We start from the raw sequence: 20,287 nt of genomic DNA on the forward strand, positions 1-20,287 counted from the left end.
ATAGATAGATAGATAGATAGATAGATAGATAGATAGATAGATAGATAGATAGATAGATAGATAGATAGATAGATAGATAGATAGATAGATAGATAGATAGATAGATAGATAGATAGATAGATAGATAGATAGATAGATAGATAGATAGATAGATAGATAGATAGATAGATAGATAGATAGATAGATAGATAGATAGATAGATAGATAGATAGATAGATAGATAGATAGATAGATAGATAGATAGATAGATAGATAGATAGATAGATAGATAGATAGATAGATAGATAGATAGATAGATAGATAGATAGATAGATAGATAGATAGATAGATAGATAGATAGATAGATAGATAGATAGATAGATAGATAGATAGATAGATAGATAGATAGATAGATAGATAGATAGATAGATAGATAGATAGATAGATAGATAGATAGATAGATAGATAGATAGATAGATAGATAGATGGATGGATGGATGGATGGATGGATGGATGGATGGATGGATGGATGGATGGATGGATGGATGGATGGATAGATAGATAGATAGAATGATAAATAGATAGATAGATAGAACGATAGATAGATAGAACGATAGATAGATAGATAGATAGATAGATAGATAGATAGATAGATAGATAGATAGATAGATAGATAGATAGATAGATAGATAGATAGATAGATAGATAGATAGATAGATAGATAAATAGATCATCATAAATCTTTTGCATTTTTTAGGTCATTTAAAAAATAACCTATTTCTGACGTTTCAGGTTAGTCCTAACTGACTTTTTAGCGTTATTTGCAACTTCTCAGGGTTATAAGTAACATCCATGAGTCATCCCCAACTTTCCTGGATGAATACATCAGTGTAAATGTTCTTTGTTTCTTGGTAATCTACTATTACTGCACATTGCTCCATCACATTGTTTTAGCAGATAAAAATATGATAACACAATGTGTAAGTGCTTTGTTCTTAGAAAGAATTAATAACCCTCACAACCTTCACCAATCAGATATAAATAGGAGGATGTTCAGGTGATATTTGATGTGGTTCTTGGTACTGAAGATTCACTCAGAAATCTCTTGCCTCAATTCAGAGCTGCTACACGTGTGCTTCCATGTGAGCTGCAATCGGTATGAAAAAAATGCACAAAACACATTTTTCCACTCGTAGTGTGGTCAGAAGGGCGGAGGTGCCTTTATGCACTTTAACAATGTTGAATCCTCGCCACATATCACAGCGACAGAAATAGAAACTGATTTCAGTGCAGGGATTTCTTGTTAGGGTCAGATAACAACACGCTTGACATTACTGGATCGCAAAATCTGACGAAGTGTTTATTGTCGGCTTTAGATGATGGACATATTATAGAAGGAAGTGTGAAAAAGAGCAGATTTTAAGTGCAGGTTATCAAATAATACACTTAAATCAGATTTTTATCATGCTTATTTTCTCTTGCATGCATTGGTCTCAATTCTTTTTGTTCTTTCTTTGTTGTCTCTTTAAGTTGTCACTTGTTCTGTCTTATTATCAGCTTATCAATCAACTGTGAAGCACTTTGAACTACATGAAAAGTGCTATATAAATAAAGTTTGAGCGATTCACAGATGAAATACATTTCCATTCACCTGTTTGTAGACAAATTTCCAATTTCAGCATAAAAAACATTAAGACGTTAAAATAAAAGTTGAAAACATCACAAAGACGTTGATGAATAAGTGAAATTAATCATGTGATTTAAACATCACCGAAGAACTGAAAACATCAGATCTGTGTGGAGCGATGAGGAGACTGTAACCTTCCTCTGATTACATCAAACTAACACAGATGTCACATTTCTATCATGTTTTCCATCATTTGAGCTTTGACTCCCACTCTAATAATGACGTCATCTTGCAACAGTTCATTGGCACTAGACTGTGGATTTAAAATTATCTTGGTTGGTGCAGCTAAATACTAATATTCATATAACAGTAATAGACTGAAACACATTAATTTGCATTTGCATGGTTAAAATTTGCACTATATTTGGATAGGATCTTGATCCCAGACAGCTGTTCCAACCACTGCATCACCTCCATGAAATCTTCTTTGCACAAAATTACGTTTATCTTATTAAACAAACACCGAGCAGCTGATAAAGCAAGGTTAAAACAACAAGCTGTGCAAGTAGAAATGAAAAGTGGCAGCCCTGATTCAGCAAGTAATCGCTAACCTGTAGTTTATGAGGTGGAAGTTGGAGAAGCAGGACATTATAGTATTTAATGTTTGCACACAGTTTAATTGTCGTGACAAACAAGAACATTACAAATCAATGGAGAGAGTGGAAGTGTGTTGTCAGTCAATTTAAAAGGTCAAAGCTCCAAGACTGAAACACCTGTATCCGATCATTGTAATGGGACTGGACTCCTAACAATAACATTACATGCAAAAACTTCAGAAATCAACTGTTTGCAATTAATTAATTCCACCTTCATTCCTACTGAACAGATGTAAAATCACAAAATAAGTATGAGAGGGAGGAGGAAAAAAGGTCCTTAAATACATGCATTAGTTCTTTCTCACAGGAGAGACTTGGATTCATCATGGCAGGAAAAGCACAGACGCAACTAAAAACAGTGACAAGGGAACCTGAATGGAAGCCAGTCATTAGGTAAGTCACTGTGGCCACCGTGAAAATGCATTAAAACACACACACACACACACACACACACACACACACACACACACACACACACACACACACACACACACACACACACACACACACACACACACACACACACACACACACACACACACACACACACACACACACACACAAAAATCAACATAAAAAAAAAATTAACCCAGGCTTTCACAACACGACGCAGTTGTAAGCTATTTTGCAAGATTGGTAAACATTTTGTGGAGCATTATTCACCTTCAGACTTTGAAATGTTTGCCTCATTATCAATATTTTAGTGTTTACATTGCTCATCGAAGAGATTTCTGCATGAATGACTGGCAGGTGTTAAGCATTCCCCCCTTTTTCTCCACTTGAGGCGCTCCTGATGAGCTGGCTGATTGGTGGGTGGACCTGTTTATCCTATATAGTGAAGAGTAGATGAGAAGGAGCTCCCTCTTCCTCCTGGCATGCAGCCCAGACCACCTTAGACTTTTTTTTTTAGGTCTGGTAATCCAGTTTTCATGGCTTCGTTTCATTAGATTAGGTTATGCATTTTCTTATAGTTTAGGGGGGAAGTTGTGGGTCCTACGGCCCGCTGCTGGGCTGGCCCATGGCCTTCCTCATCTTTTGTTCATTTTGGCCAGGCCTCCTGACTCCCATAGCTTTAGTTTTTGCATTATTTTTGCATTCTCTGTATGTTGCTGATCACAGGGTTGTAGAAACAGGATACCTACTTCCAAGGTACACAGAAAAAGGGAAAAAAGTCCAATGAAGCTCAAGCTCCAGCGCACTTGTAGTATAGAACAACTTTATTAACAGACCAACTCCTTTTCGGCTTGCAGTCTTTATCAGGGTCATCATAAAACACATTACAAGCAGTATTTAAAAAGCAGAACAAATCTAAATATATATATATATTTTTTGTTTTGTTTTTTTTTGTTTAATTGCATCCAGATATGATCACAAGGTTGAGCCATTTGTTAGTATTTCCCTTTGTTGTGCTCATAACACAGGTAACTATCATTGAACAGCAGCCACATTGAACACCCAGTATTGTCTTGATGTTTGCAGGTGTGTCTGCAGCAAACATGCAGATACGTAGAGCTCTACACACAGCCTACTGTATGTACTCAGATTTCAGATTTAGTTAACTACAGAGATGGTGTGAGCCAAGTTCACCTAATATAACCCTGGACATACCTCCATATCTCTCACACACGCACACACACCCATATTCACACACACACACACATTTATCCCTATGTCCCTGAGGCCAATGGCGCAATGATTAGCCAACTGAAGCATCAACAGCTCTCACCCCACCTGAACTTCAATCTGAGAGTCTAATTTAAGAGGACAGCTCCTGTCTGATTGAGGTCTCAGCTCACTGAACATCAGTGTTGATTAAAGTATGGATTGTGACCTACTTGTGGGCCGTTGGACATTTTAAAAGGCATTAAGAATAAGAATAATAAGAATGAGGAACAATTACTAGCAGAAAATCCCATGTGCTGTTTGGTGTGTGTCCAAGAGAGCTCAAAGTGCTATAACTGAACAAACAGATGTGCATATCCCTTTGTAGGTCACACCCAGGAAGTGCTATTTTAAAAAATATTTTATTTGCTTTTCCTACCTTGGTGGCCTTTGTGAACACCTTCGCAGAGGTTAAATACCTGGGTTACTCCACCAGTTAGCCAGATTAGCCCAGACTAGTCAGACATGCATGAACTGATGAAGACCCTTGGATAAGAGGCGAAACGTCTTCACAGTCATAGAACAAGTCCAGTTGCTTTCGATTCAGTTTGCCCAGAGACTGTAATTTGGACTTTTCGTGTTTTGTTTGTTCATGATCATGTGTTATTTTCAGAAGACAGCAGGTTAAATGAGATTGTTACATTTGTCTTGGAAGTGCATATTGTGTTTTCTGGGTTTTGTTTTTTTTGTTTGCTCTTTGTATAATAATTTGTAATTGTACAGCACCTTTATATACAAGAAATGCAGCTGAAAGTACTTTAAAACAAAATAAATTACATACACTAAGTGCTTTACACCAAAAAAGGGCCTAAAAGAAGCATAGAACAATGTTAAAAAAGAGAAAAAAACATTAAATAATCTAATAAGATAAAATAGTACATGATAAAACTAGTTAAAAAATAGAATAAAATCAAGTAGAATACAACATTTTAAAAGAAGTTTAGTAGTGCATCAGTGTGGGGATGACTGATAGAAATGTTAGTTAAAGGCTAAAGTGAACAGGAAAGGAATATTATTAAAAATATTTAGTGAGCTGCTTCCCCGATATCTAAAAGGTAGTTTGTTCCATAGTTTTGGGGTGTAATTAATAAAAGCTGCATCCCCGTATTTCTTTCAGTTGTTGCTGTGAACCTCCAATGAACCAGCAGCAGATGATCACATTGTTCTGCAGAGTTTTGAATGAGCTGAAGTCTCTCAATAAAAAGTGCATTATTGTAGTCAAGTCGGCTTGAAATGAAGGCATGAATCCATCTTTCTGATTTATAAATGATCAAACTTTAGCTGTGTTCCTGTACTGACTTTCCCTCCTTTGCCCGTCTACACAGCTGCCCTGTATCAGCCTTGTTACCCTCGTTGCCCCGCTCTGCCAATCATCTCTCCAGCTGCTCTGTTCTCCGGTTTTATCACCTCTCTCTCCTCTCCTGAGCCTCTCCACCCATCTCCCCCAGCTGCGCCTCCTCTCCTCTATTAGTTCAGTCTGTATTTTAGTGCTGCTTTTCAGTTTAGTCTTGTTCTGTTTAGTCTGGCTAGTTAATATTCTTGTGTCCTGCAGTTGGGTCCATCTGCTCTGTTTCACATGGCAAAAAGAGTTTCACCAATCTGAGCAAATACACAGCACACAGTAACACACTTCAAATACACAAAACTTAAGAAAATGCATAAACACTCTAAGACCGAGGTGGCAACACAAATTAATTCAATAGCTAAGTATAAAGCCAATATCTCCAGTAATACTGAAATCATGTAATGTCTTGTGGTTGCAGTGTGCATGCAGCCTTGTTATGTCTTCAGTCATGATGCAACTGAAAGGTGTCACAAGTAACATTTAAAACATACATAAATACAAGTCAAATCTCAAAATTGCAGCAACAGAGCACAAAGGATGAGCTCTACAGGCTTTATTTTTTATGGCAAGAAAAACAAATCTGATATTTTTGACTTTTGGCTTTTATCAGGCTAAGAGGATCTTGATGAGTTAATTTGGTTGTTTGGAGGCAGTTTAAGGATTGATTTGTTGATCCTGGGTGAAGTTATCTTGAATAAAAAAGGGAAAATGAATAAAGATTTGAAGCCATAATCAGTATTCATATGACTGGCTGGGTGCTGATCAGGTGACTGCTGTTCAATGAGGATGTGTTGTGAACCATCGCAGCATGACTTGGGGTAAGAGATTGGGGTAAGTCTTATTTTCCTTTTATCTCCCAAACAGCGGTGCAATGATTGTAATGACCGGTTCATTTCTCCCACAGAACATTCGACAGACTTTTACAGTGATAATCATGTGCCTGTTATGAAAATGTGACCTTTATTAAAACATCCCAAAGAGCAGCTATAATTACTTTAACATGTTTCAGCTAAGTGAGTTGTGCAGTAAATGACTTAATAGGTTTTTTAATGTTTTCAAATGTCAAATTAAATGTCATATGTTCTGTCTCAATTGGTCTCCAACAGTCAAACTCAACTAAAAGGAAATTGTGTCTTTTTGCTCAGAGAAACCCAAACTGTATTTAGACTGATGAGGAAGACATTTGAATCTATATTTGGGGTTGGACTTAAAACATCTTAGTCATGAACCAGTTAAGTGTTAAGCCTGCTGTTTAGCAGGTTTGGACTCATGTCAAATCATCATTTTAATCTCAATACAACAGTTTTAATTCTTATTGTACATGTAGAAGAAGATCCAGTGTGCTACCAAGCTACATGGGAGGAATAAGGATAAAAAAAGATCAATTATACTTATAAGTAAAAAGGATATTAGCTGGTAAATGTATGTTTGTTGTGTTCCTGCTACTGTTCACTTCCCTTTCAGAGAGAGAGAGAGAGAGAGAGAGAGAGAGAGAGAGAGAGAGAGAGAGAGAGAGAGAGAGAGAGAGAGAGAGAGAGAGAGAGAGAGAGAGAGAGAGAGAGAGAGAGAGAGAGAGAGAGAGAGAGAGAGAGAGAGAGAGAGAGAGAGAGAGAGAGGAGAGAGAGAGAGAGAGAGAGAGAGAGAGAGAGAGAGAGAGAGAGAGAGAGAGAGAGAGAGAGAGAGAGAGAGAGAGGAGAGAGAGAGACAAAGTGACAGTCAATCAACATTGAAAATAATAGAAGTTTTGACAGCAGTCCAGAGCTCTGAACATCCACAAGGCTACCTGTGAGACAAGAAAGCACACTCCTGGGAAAAAGTTTAAGTTAGTGAATGCATTAATAATACATGAATGTAAGTGGATAGAGAGAGGAAGGAGGAGAGAGGAGCTAAATGCATCATAGGAAGCCCCCTGGCAGTCTAAGCCTATGGCAGCATAAACTAGGAACTGGTCCAACACAAGCCTGGCCGGCCCTAACTATAAGCTCTATGCCTACATTAACAGCAATGCAGTAAATGATGTGCAAACATGTCCGTGCAGTGCAGGTAAGGAAGTGGTGCTTTGGTAGATTAGTTCAGGAGATTTGCTGCTTATTGTTTTTTCCAAATATGATTTCTCTGGATAACCTGGGTATCCACGCATGAAGAACAGGGGCTCTGCAGTGATGCAAGAACAAATATTTTCTCTGTGGGCGTCAACAACAGAATCTGGATCAGAAACAAAACAAGGCTTCATTATCAGTTTGAGACTCTCACAGTGCTGCTATGCTGAGAATTTGTTGTGGCTGTCAAACTCAATCTAGTCAAAAAGAGTCATTAAACTGTAAGATGTCTCATCCAATCAGGCGCAAACATCAGAGGGATGCCGTTCAAGTGTCAGAGCTGAAAAGACTCAATCAGCCAGAATAACTGGACACACCTGTGTAGGTGTTCAGTGATCATGTGATGTTTTACTCCTCACACACAGCTGTTGTTTTGATTTATATCAAGTCTGGATCAAGTCAAGTATAATGATAACTGCCATTTTATAACATGAAATCAACATGGGAGAGAGTCAGATCTATCAGCACTCATGTTATTGTCTGCAGGACTCCACAGACTTACAGAGATGACAGCTTCTTTAACTGCCAGCTTCAAGAAACATGACTCTTGTAAAAATAGAGAGAAGCTCCGCCAAAGTTTTCTGTCATGCGGCTCTAATCACAGGCCGAAAGCTGCAGAAAACAATAAACAGACTGTTTACAATCTGCAAATAGATACTTTTTTTTGTGCATTTCAATTCAATTTAAATTATAATAATTGCAGATTGCAGCCAGAAATCACGAGCCACGAGATTGTCCTGTTAATCAAACAATACAGTCAATACAGTAAAAGTAGAAGAGCATCAATAAGAAAGAATAAAGAACAATAAATGATGTATTAAGTATGATAAACAATAATAGTAGAAATATATAATTAAAAAAGTGACATTATTTACAGCACAAAAGTATTATTGATATTGAAAAGTATACTTCATTTATGAGTCCTCATGGGTCAAAATGAACCCGAAATGAACCCGAGGACAACAGGAGGGAAACAGAATATTGGGTTAAATGTGAAGAGAAAACAAAACTTTAAAATGTTGTTGAATTCTTCAATAACTTTCTTTGAAATCATGGTGACTGTTGCAAAGTTCCTCCATGAACTATAGAATACACTCTGGATTAATGACTGATGTATCTATGAATGAAAAATACATTTGTGCTTCAGAAGTTGGATGTAGAGATTACAGACTTCAGCCTTGTGTTAAAATCAGGACCATCGAACTCTTACGAGGCGCTGCAGAGCATCAGTAGCAGGAAGTGTTTGAGTTTTCAGGCTGATCTGTCAGGTGATAATCGGTGGAAAGTCAGGTACAAACCATTTTTTATTCTCTGCTGAACATGAAGAGGGTTGTCTGCTCTGTGCTCTGTTTGGAGGTGTTAGACATGCCTCTCTCTATCAGTCATGCAGCTGCATCATGCTAAGGTGTGTATCCCTCTTTAACCCAGCAGACACACCCGAGCATTGTGGGGAAATTGGGTCAGTCCTGCCAACACATACATGCAGCATGAGGACTATGACACGTATGCAGTATTATCGACTATCTATTTATATACAGACTCACAGTATGACTGATACACTTTGGTACTTATGTAAGCCACTTTAACATACACACTTTGATACAGCACACATTCAGCCACTGCGCCACCTCAGACTCGCTGCTCTTGAAATAGATTACAGTCTGATGCTGTCCAGGGCAGCTAGCCGGAGAATAAATCGAGACCCAGATACAAACAGCCAATGAGGGGAGTGAATGCTCTCGCGTCACTTTTATGAAAATGTATTGTACTATAAATGTGTTTACTTCATGCCAATTTTTGCAGTAATGCGTCACAGCACACAGACAAGCAAAGACAAATAAATAAGCAAAAAAATTAACAATACATTTGAAAATAAATAACTTTTTTTAAAGCCTATATAAACAAAACGTAGACCAAAAGTAGATACCACACAGGTTTAAATCAATTTCCATCAGATTCCTCATCCATTATCTCTTTTAGTCTTTTTTACTTTTCCCATCATTTTACAGTCTCACAGTCTCTCTGTCCAGTTGGATTGCAAATAAAATAGGAGAAATAAAGTAAATAAAAACAATGGATAATAAAGAGAAATACAAAATATACCCCTCCCTTTGTTGTATTCAGGCGGGGAGTTACGGTCCTCTGAAATGAGGCCAACGTGGAAGTAACTTAAAAGTGCATTCTATCAAAAGGCCACCAGGGGGCGACCGTTTTGGTGTCAAAAGGACTTCCGTCTCTATACAAGTCAATGGAGAATTCACCAACTTCTCACTTGATTTCTAACCTCAGTAAACGTTTTCAAAATGTGTTTATGGTCTCAATCGCTAGTTTGGCCTCCCTGATTTTATATGTGACGATAAAGCAGGGTATGCATTAGGGCGTGGCTACGTCGTGATTGACAGGTTGATTGGTTCACAGGTTCAGGAGGGCGCCTCATGCCCCTCCTGATGCTCATATAAGTAGTACGTTTTTATTTTTCCCGGCATGCACCTGAAATTTTCAAGATGGCGCTGCTCAGATCCGATACTATTGGCCTCCGAGCAGCAGGATAATGACATTTTACTCTACTGTGTATTTGGCTTTATTGACATATTTTAAAATGATCACAGAAGATTTGAGGCTAAATTAAGTCCTGCATCCAATGATTTTTAAGATTTCTACACTCAGAAGAATGCTGTTTTAGTCTGGACATTGGGCTGAAATGGAGTTTATGTACAACAATACAATTTGTGTAGCGCCACCCTCAGGATTACCTTTTACATTTTTGCCACATAAATGTTTAGGATCAGGTAACAGCTGTCCCTCCATTGTTTTCTTTTGGGTTATGAGCATCACAGCCTCAATGAGACTTTCTTTTCCTTCTTCACATTCATGTGACAGTTGAACTATAATAGCTGTTTATTTTGCTGCTCCCAATATATGATGTACTTTTAATAAGACCAGTCACAACATGAAACCTAAATATTATGGTTGTGATCATGTGATATGACACAATGTTTGTCCTTTCTTGGATAAGCAGAAAGTGAACTGATGGAGTCAAAGAGTGTCTGTCTGTCTGTGTTTGGCAGTTTTTTGGGGTTTCTTTTGGGCTGTGCTTGTAAAATAGACTCAAAAACATGCTGTATCCAAACTGAGAGGTGTGACATCTTATCCACACAACACAGTATAAGTAGAATACTTCAGTCCACGACTTAAGAGTCTATATCTCAATATTTGCTTTGAAATATTACTTATGAAGTAGCATCTGTATTATTTCATAAGTTTCCTCTAGTTTGCTTTTGCATGTGAAGTCTGACTCAGAGGAAGTTTCATAATGTCAGTCAGATGTTGAATTCTTTATGAAATATTTGTATATTGAGTATCTATAACTGTAGTGCTTCTTCTTGGTCTTATGAGCTGAAGATATGAAATATAAATCATGGCATGCTTGGGATGATATTTCCTTACTTTTGCAGGAATTTCTGCAACTGACAGTTTTTCAGTATTTCAGCACATTCTTATCATTCTTTCTCACTCTGTATAGACAATGTAGTTTGAGATTAGAGCTGTGTATGTGTGTGTGTGTGTGTGTGTGTGTGTGTGTGTGTGTGTGTGTGTGTGTGTGTGTGTGTGTGTGTGTGTGTGTGTGTGTGTTTTAAAGTCAATGAGTAACCAGACTTGTTAAACTCGTTTATCACAAAGGCGTCAATGAGAATGAGGCCAGAGTAAGTCATCTGCCTCATGCCCCTATCTTTTGGATGAAGAAAGCAGGTTATGATGTAAGTGGCAGCAGCTGTATGTAATGCCCAATTTTCTTTTTTTTCTCTTTTTTTTTTTTACCAGCACGCTGCTTTCAGGTGGTCAGAGTTCAACAGAACAAACCCATCAGTCATAACTGAGATAAGACAGGTGATGAAATAAGGGAAAAACTCTCTTCACCAGTTCATAGATAGTCAGCCACTAGTGAGAGTTTACAAGGTGAAAGATGTTTGTATTTTGTCCAGAAAATTAAATAAAGTGTAGCTTTAAAAGGGTTTTTTTTTATTTAGTTTGCTGATTTGATGACAAAGAGTGACGTCAACCGTCTGTGACTGCAGAACATTTTAAGTGGATCTCTATTTCTGTTTCTCACGCACCTCATTTATTGCCACCATGAAGTACAATATCGTCTCCATCTTGTGGACCTGGTACTGAAAAGGGACTCTGTGTCAAAGTCTTTAATAGTTTTAGTTGATATTGAGCTCATTTGTTATTCTTTATCAAACTGCACATAGAAAACTAAGGGTTAAGTTGTGTTATTCCATCATAGGAGTCCTGTAAGTACTGTCCGACCAACAGTTACAAACCCAAATATATTCAGCTTAATACTGAGTGAATATTGACATTTTTTATTGAGGCATTTTTTTACTTTAAAGAAATACTTGAATCATCAAAATTGTTGCCATTAATTTTCTGTGAATCAACTAATTTATTAAACATAATAATTTCAGCTCTGGTGTCCCAACAGGGGGCCCAACAAAAAGCATTTGGCTCATAGATGTACTTCAGTGATCCAACAGTGACATCTGGTGGTCGACTATATGTTAAAAACTTTTTTGAAAGGAAAGTTATAAAACATCACTTCAGTTTACTGATAGCTTTCAAACACACAATAATATTATTTGTGATGTGCATATAATGGATCAGGTATCATCTTTGTTCAGGAAAGCAGAAAGTGTCGTGCATGTGCATTATTTCCTTTTCTGGACTGAACATCTGTAAAAATCCAGATTTAAAGATGCACTGAATGGGTTCAATCATTTAAGACCTTTATTTAAAGCTACATATTGTGTCTCACCACATTAAGCACTGTCCTCTTAGGTGTCACTGTGCTATTGGTTAGATTTGACCAGGTGATGTAAACAGCTGACATCTTAATTGATGCCCCAGAAATGACGGCAAGGAAATTATGAGTTGTGAGAGGGATCAGAATCACAGAGAGAAGAGAAATAAAACTATGTGAGGATATAAAAAGATTAAAAGTCTTCCTGTCTGAACTTTTGCTAAGCTTCATTTCTGGATGGTTTAGTGAGGTCCTCTGCTTCTTGTCTTGTCCTCTTCCTTCCTTCCTCTCTCCTTTCCTTCCTTCCTTCCTCTCTCCTTTCCTTCCTTCTTCCTCCCTCCTTTCTTTCCTTCCTTCCCACTTTCCTTCCTCCCTCCTTTCCTTCCTTCTTCCTTCCTTGCTTCGTTCTTCCTTCCTTCCTTCCTCCTTCCTTGCTTCCTTCTTCCTTCCTTCCTTCCTTCCTTCCTTCCTTCCTTCCTTCCTTCCTTCCTTCCTTCCTTCCTTCCTTCCTTCCTTCCTTCCCTCTTTCCTTCCTTCCTCCCTCCTTTCCTTCCTCCTTCCTTCCTTGCTTCCTTCTTCCTTCCTTCCTTCCTTCCTTCCTTCCTTCTTCCTTCCTCCCTCCCTTCTTCCCCCTTCCTTCCTTTCCTTCCTTCTTCCTCCCTTCCTCCCTCCCTCCTTTCCTTCCTTCCTTCTTCCTCCCTTCCTTCCTTCCTTCCTTCCTTCCTTCCTTCCTTCCTTCCTTCCTCCCTCCTTTCCTTCCTTCTTCCTCCCATCCATCCTTCCTTCCTCCCTCCATTCTTCCTCCCTTTCTTCCTTTCCTTCCTTCTTCCTCCCTTCCTCCCTCCTTTCCTTCCTTCCTTCCTTCTTCCTCCCTTCCTTCCATCCTTCCTCTCTCCTTTCCTTTCCTTTACTTTATTCTTCCTCCCTTCCATCCTTCATTCCTCCCTCCCTTCTTCCTCCCTTCTTTACTTTACTTCTTTCTTCCTCCCTTCCTTCCTTCCTTGACTCTAGGACAACAGGAGGGTTAATTTATTTTTTCTCAAATGCCTTTGCAAATTCCTGATCAAAGACATCTGGTGAATGCCCTCTCATCAGAAACGAGTTTTTGAGCTTGTATTTGGACATCATCATCATCATCATCATCATCATCATCATCATCATCATCATCATCATCATCATCATCATCATCATCATCCTCATCATCCCAGAGTCCAATGATGACCTTACAAAACCTCTGCAACAAAAAAGAATCACACATCAACTCTATGGGTCAACTCTCAGTTTTACTGTACACATGATATATAAATACACATATATAAGACATTTATACTCTTTTTACACATTTGGGGCCATGAAAACAAACTATAAAGAGACTAGTAGAAGTAGAAGCAATGTGTTGTTGCAGCCACCAGAGGGCAGCAGTGTAAAGGTTTTATTACTGACAGCAGCAGCACACAGCAGATAGAGGTAATGTAATATAAAGTGTAGAATGAGATGTAAACTATAGGTTTAAAGTGTCATAAAACGTCTGAACAATATTAATAATATATAATTTAATGTGTAAAGTCTATCATAAATATTATATAATAAAAAGAGGCAGAGTTACTTTTGGAAACAGCTGAACATGTAGACTGCTGCAGGTTGCAATTTATACCAAACTTTGATTTAATGAACATGATTAAAGATTTAATTATTCCTAAACAGGCAGCATTTTCTCTTATTGTAGATTTTGCAATATTAAAATTATAGTTGAATATTATTATTAAAATAATTTACACTAGACTATTTTTTCACTCAGTGGAAAACCACACAGCAGCAGCAGCAGCCTTATGTGTCCGCTGCAGGGGCTGATGGGAGGTTTGAGGACCTGTTAGAAACCACGTGGCCCTCGTCTGATCTCACAGCTCGTCCTTGTTTGGCCTCAGCTGCATCAGAGCGCCACTTCTCCCCAGGTTCACCAGAGGAAACACCACTTCACAAAATGCTTTTCCTCCCAGCTGCTGCTCTGTGCTGTCTGTGTTCAGGTGAGTGTTTCCAGCCAATCAGGAGCCCACAAACTCAACCTTTGACAAACACTGTCACACTGACCTTCATCTGTGTGTCTGTTTCTCTACAGCGCTGGTTGCCATGGCAGCACAGCTGATTCAGGATGATTTAACATTGACCAAGAGTGCTGGTGGAAAAGTCTCCTTCAGCTGTCGAGGAACTGAGCAGTGTAGTGGTTCATATGTATGGTGGTACCAGAAGAAAGACACAGAAACATTCACAAGGATTCTTCGTATTCGCATGAGTAGTGGTACAGTAGAAAAAAATTATTACAATCATCCTCAGAAAGATGATTTCTCAGCTGTAAATAAACAGAACGGCTGGGAGTTGCAGATCCAGACAGTTCAACTCTCACATTCAGCCACCTACTACTGCTGCTGTTGGAAATCTGGCTCCCACAGTGAGAAATGATGCCTGCAGCCTGTACAAAAACCTACAGATGTCAAACAGTGTTAGTGACAGGAAGAGAGCAGTAAACCACAGCCCAGGTCAAATCAATAATTGAATCCTCTGGGGACCGTGAACGTCTGAACAACATTTAATCAACAATCCATCCGTCCTTTTATCCAGAATCAGATCAAATCCATCTGCACTTAAGTGGTGGACCGACCAACTGACTGACATTAGTATCCATATAGTCACACTGCTAATGTGGCTAAAATCAAATAAAAGAAGAGACAGTCATGTTGATATGAACATTAGACAAATACATCATGGAGATTAAATATGATTCTGCTTAAAAATGTGGATTGGTTCACCTCAGCTGACACACTCAACAGCAGACAGGTTTTTGTACGAGTCATATTCACTGTGTAGACAACGTCTTGATATTCGGCTCTGGGACTAAACTGTTTGTAGGTAAGTCTAAACTTTCATTTTCCTTCAGTTTTTTAATTGAACAAGTTGAAAATGTGTTTGTAGTTTTAGTTTCTGCTGCTTCAGGCTTTACATGTTAGTTTTGTCATATTTAGTAGAGAATTCTTCATGCAGCCATTCTTACATAAAACAAATCAATAACTCCTGAAAAGAGCTTCAAATCTCACTGCACACCACAAGTTATTCTTTATTTATGCATCACATCAAAGTTTGTTTACAGCCAAAAAGTCTGATATCAGTAATGTTACAAATAAACAGGATTTAATCATCTCAGTGATTCAGCAGCAGCTGCTGTTTGTTAAAAACAAGATGATATATGATGTGAAACATCATTTAATAAATGTTCCTAAATGTCATTTTAGAAGCAAATAGTGATAAATATATTGTGTGTTAAATATACAGTATATATTTGTAAATGGTAAAATGTATCTCATGATAATTGTGTTTTTATGATGATATATATGTCTTTTAGTAGAAAATGTATTAATGCATGAAGATAAAATAGATGAATGTTATAACAATAAATATAATTTAAAATTAAAGTGTATAATTGTAAATCTTAATACACATCTAATATAAATGTAATTGGGAAATGAAATAAATGTGATGTCAAATATATAATATTAAGAATATTTTGAAATTATATAGTAGAAAATATAATACATAAGATAACATACATATTATAATTTGATTAAAATATATATCATCTTATATTTAATATATCTATAAATGTGTTAAATTTATATACAATTATATTTTATATAAAAGCTGAAATATTTAACAATATTGATGAATTGTGTGACTAATTAGATTTAAGTATATGGTGGTAAATATACTTCATATAAAACACTATAATCATCTACAAATGTTATATGAATATAATATATTTTAACAAAGTAATAAAACTATACTTTAAATTTTACGAAGACAAATGTCATCATATTATATTATGTTGATTAAATTATATTTGACATATTTCTACATGTTAAGGTGATTGTGTTTTATATTAAACTAAATAATATAATAATGAAAATATTAATATATTGATTATTTTTTAATTGAATTAAGCATATAGTGGTAATTATATTTTATATAAAACACTTTAATTATTAAGACATTTGTTTTATACGAGGCTGTTATGTCATGATATATGTTAAATTTTACAATTGATTAATTATATTTTATATAAAACACTATAATTATTAGAAAATGTATTTTATATGTAATTTTTAACAAATGAAAAAAATAATCAATTTAAAGAGAAAAAATTAAATTTTAAGAAAAGATAAAAGTCCCATGAAAATAATCAAAATTATTGATAAATTGATTTGCTTAGAATTTATTAAACTATATGGTTGTAAATATATTTTAAATAAAACACTATAATCATGAACAAATGTATTTTATATGAGGCTGTTATGTCATGATATATGTTCAGTTTTACAAATGTTATGATATTAGTAATTAATGTTGTGGTAAATATTGATAAAGAGTGCTACGTTGTTTTTTAATCTTTCTATATGACATATGATGAGCTTCCATGATGCTTTAGTCTGATATGATTATTGATCCAGTGTCCAGTAGATGATGTTTGTGGTGTATTGATGAGTAGTTTAGTGATCATGTAGTTTCCAGGATCAGACTGAATGCAGTGCAGTGCTGTAAGCTGCTGTTGACTGTGTGAATGTGTGTCTGTGCTGCTTGTTGCTGCTGTCAAACTTCAGATGAGCAGGTAGTGAAGCCCGTGGTGAGCGTGTACCCAGCAGCATCCAGAGCCCACCTGGAGGGGAAGAGCTCCCTGCTGTGTCTGGCCTCAGCCATGTCTCCTCCTCTGGTCCAGTTCTCCTGGAAAAGACAGAAGAAGAACGGCCCGCTGGAGGAGGTGACCTCTGCTGAGGGAGAGCAGCTGGAGCTCAGAGAGCCGGGACGCAGCGCCTCCATCCTGCTGCTCCATCAGCAAGAGAACAGCACATATAAATACAGCTGCTACGTCAAGCACGAGAGGGACGAAGTGGAGGCCCAAACAGGTAATGAAGGCTTGCTGCATCTGCAAAGCCGACCTACACCGCTGCAATGAGACAGCCACTGACATTTCTCACTGCAAATCCAAACATTTGACTCCATTTCTGTTTCAGAGGTTCCAGCTGCAGCAGCCTCCTGTCCTCCAGAGAGAGAGCCAGCAGACCTGCCAGCTCTGCAGCAAGCTGACTGTAAGATCACCTGCTGCCTCTCTGCATGCTCTGACAGCTCCAATGTCCTGCTGCAGTTAGGGTTGCATATCAGTCTGTTCACTTTCTGCTCATCATTGAAGGATTTAAACATACACTCCCTGATTCTGTTAGAGTGTCCCAGAGCACAACACGTCCCACTGAGAGAGCTTTCACTGCACAGTCTGACTAATAACACCTTTTAGGGGAGCGACACTACATTTTAGGCTTTCAGGGTGATACAACAAGTTTAGGGAGTATATCTTAAAGCTGCACTAATCAATAGTTTTATACAGAGAAAGAATCTAATGACTAAATGAGCTTTTGAGCCTCTTTTAGCTGCTAGTTGTGGTTTTGCAGCACATTTCCTGTCTGGTTCAGTCTCAGTGTTTCCAGCAGCAGCAGCAGCTGTTTCCTGATAAACCCACTGTACACTACCTGCCCAGCAGCAAACAGCACACACACCATAATATGTTAGAGATGAGTTTGTTAGCTTGTTGTGGAGTTATTCTGCATTCAAGTGGGAAAAACTTCAAATCTATGGTAACCTGTGTGTTTTATACTTGAGTGATTTTAATTGTTATAAATTGTAGTTAATTGTGGATTAAAAAGTTATTTGAACTCAAAAACAGGAAATCAAATCCTGTTCAGGGCCCCTAAAAAGATGGGTGCGGCCCTGACTTGTTGTATTTAATAAGGGCCTTTGAGCTGTCAGTCAAACTGTAGTGGACCCCTGTCTTCATGTAAAGCTGGTCGTCCCGTGTGGAAAAGTCCAAGTTATAGTGAAGAAAATGTGATGATATTGTGATGAAATGTCCACAGTTGAACAGACCTGTGTGTGTGTGTGTGTGTGTGTGTGTGTGTGTGTGTGTGTGTGTGTGTGTGTGTGTGTCAGTGCTCTTCCAGTCTCAGTGCAGGGTGAAGCTGCTCTGTGTGCTGTACACAGTGCTGATAGTGAAGAGTCTGGTGTACTGCTGTGGACTCTCTCTGCTGATGATCCTCAGAAACAAGGGACCGTCCACCAACTGCACACATGCTGACTGACTGTTTCCTGCTCGCCTTTTCTCACCATCACATCTCATCAATTCATCTCATTGATCACTTTGATCAGTCTTCACAAATGTCACTTATGACGTGTTGTGGTTGTTTTTACATTTTCTCTCTTTGTGTACAAGTTAGATACAGTTGTGCTAAATATATAAATACATATATACACATTTATATTTACCTTAACAGTTACTTCTTTAGCTCATATTTTTTGATTCCTGCTTTAAACTTATAAAACTATCAAATTACAGAAAATATAACTTAGTTTTTAGTTCTTTCCAAACCTTTATTATGTTTATTGTTTTGTGTTGAATGTTTTCTGCAATGTTAGATTTTCTCTTTTTAATTCATAATTATGATATTCTCAATAAACTTTAATATCACAGTGTTTGTGTTTTATGAAGTTATTTGTTTTAGTTGATTTTTCTTCTAAATGTGTCTCTGTATTGATTTTGATGTGATAATACCCCAAAAATATAGAGAATATTTGCAAATAATGTCTCAACAGTTACTGATTATATAACTTAATTTCAGTCTTATGATGCTCTCGTTCATTTACAATATAGAGTAACTTCTGAATGTACAATGAAAAAAATAAAAAAGTATGTTTAAATATTTTATTTCATTTTTTTCTCTAAATCACTAAAATACTGATTAGCTCTTGTAGTTTTATCCAGACAAAATTGTTTGGTGCATTTACATTTAAAACATTTATAAGTAAACTAAATGTATTTAGATTTATACAGCAGACATGAATACAAAAGTCATTCAGTGTATAAAAATGACTTGTTTGTCTCAGTGGTTTCTATTTCTGTGTCATTATGGTTTGTGTTCTGCTGTTCTGATTGATGATAACAATCATGGGATGTTGTTTTAATTTAAACTTTGCACAGAGACAGTGCCGTGGTAAAAACTGCAATTTAGAAGAAGTTGAAAGATTTCAGAAACACCACAAATAAAAAAAATGAGTTTGTTTTATTAGCAAAATCAACTTCATATAAAACTGATGATGAAACAAACAGCAACAAGAAAGTAATACAACTATTAATGATAAAAATCCATATAATCAAACAATACATATTAATTATTAAACATCTATATTTTTGGATGTACAATATGAATAGTATTACAATTATTCTTTTTTTAATGGAATTTTTAAAGAAACTTGGTTGGTTGTACATGTACATCTGTATTTTAGAGGAAAAACATTTATTTGCTCTGTTCATTAAAAATTAGCAGAAGGTTTTATTTAACATACATTTGATGTTTATGTTGTTTCATGTGTATATCATTGTGTATGGTATTAAAACATGAGATTTAAATTGAGTTATTAGTATGAAAATGGATTTGTGCTTTCTTTATAATGTTTCTTTTCCATGAGTCACAGTACAGACTTTGGGAGCTGAGCAGACTGCAGGAGTTTGAATGTCTCCCTTTATTTAATCATGTCAGTTTCTCAGCTCTGAGTTTAGGATTTGAGCTACTTCTCTCACACATCAATAACACAAATATAAAAACCTGAGACAGCGAGCACTGAGTTCACACTGAAGTTCCTGGAACGATAGTTTAACCAGAGTGGATGGTTGTAACCGTCATTGTGTTGTTAAAGTGAAAAACCACAGTGAACAGTGTGGAGGCTGCTGAGCAGAAACCCACACGGCTCGTCTGCTGCAGGAAAGGAAGTGTTGATTCGCTGTCAACAGTTTTTTTTATGAGTCCTAATAACCACCGAGAACAGATACACACCTGCTGCTGTACACTCATGAAATTCCCTCTATGTCATTTATGTCGCTCTTTTCTCTTGTTGCCTGTAAACCTTTTTTCCACTGAGCGCAAGAAAATGACAAAATACTCTTGTAAGACATGACAGTGTTTATTTTCACCAATTATATTTATTTATTTCTATACTGTGTGAATCTCTAAGTAAAATCAGCTTTCCCAT

General features: G+C 37.0%; 1 protein-coding gene across 1 annotated transcript; it reads left to right on the forward strand.

Moving 5' to 3' along the window:
- Positions 1-14,142: 14,142 nt before the first annotated feature.
- LOC133992037 (uncharacterized) lies at positions 14,143-18,572 on the forward strand. Its single transcript, XM_062430711.1, is given in 5 exon segments — positions 14,143-14,193; positions 14,286-14,615; positions 15,032-15,073; positions 16,816-17,266; positions 18,216-18,572. Coding segments are annotated over 5 exon segments (993 nt in total). The 5' UTR covers positions 14,143-14,150; the 3' UTR covers positions 18,343-18,572.
- Positions 18,573-20,287: the final 1,715 nt, after the last annotated feature.

This window comes from Scomber scombrus, chromosome 12 (assembly GCF_963691925.1).
Source record: "Scomber scombrus chromosome 12, fScoSco1.1, whole genome shotgun sequence".
In the NCBI taxonomy this organism is placed as follows: Eukaryota; Metazoa; Chordata; class Actinopteri; order Scombriformes; family Scombridae; genus Scomber; species Scomber scombrus.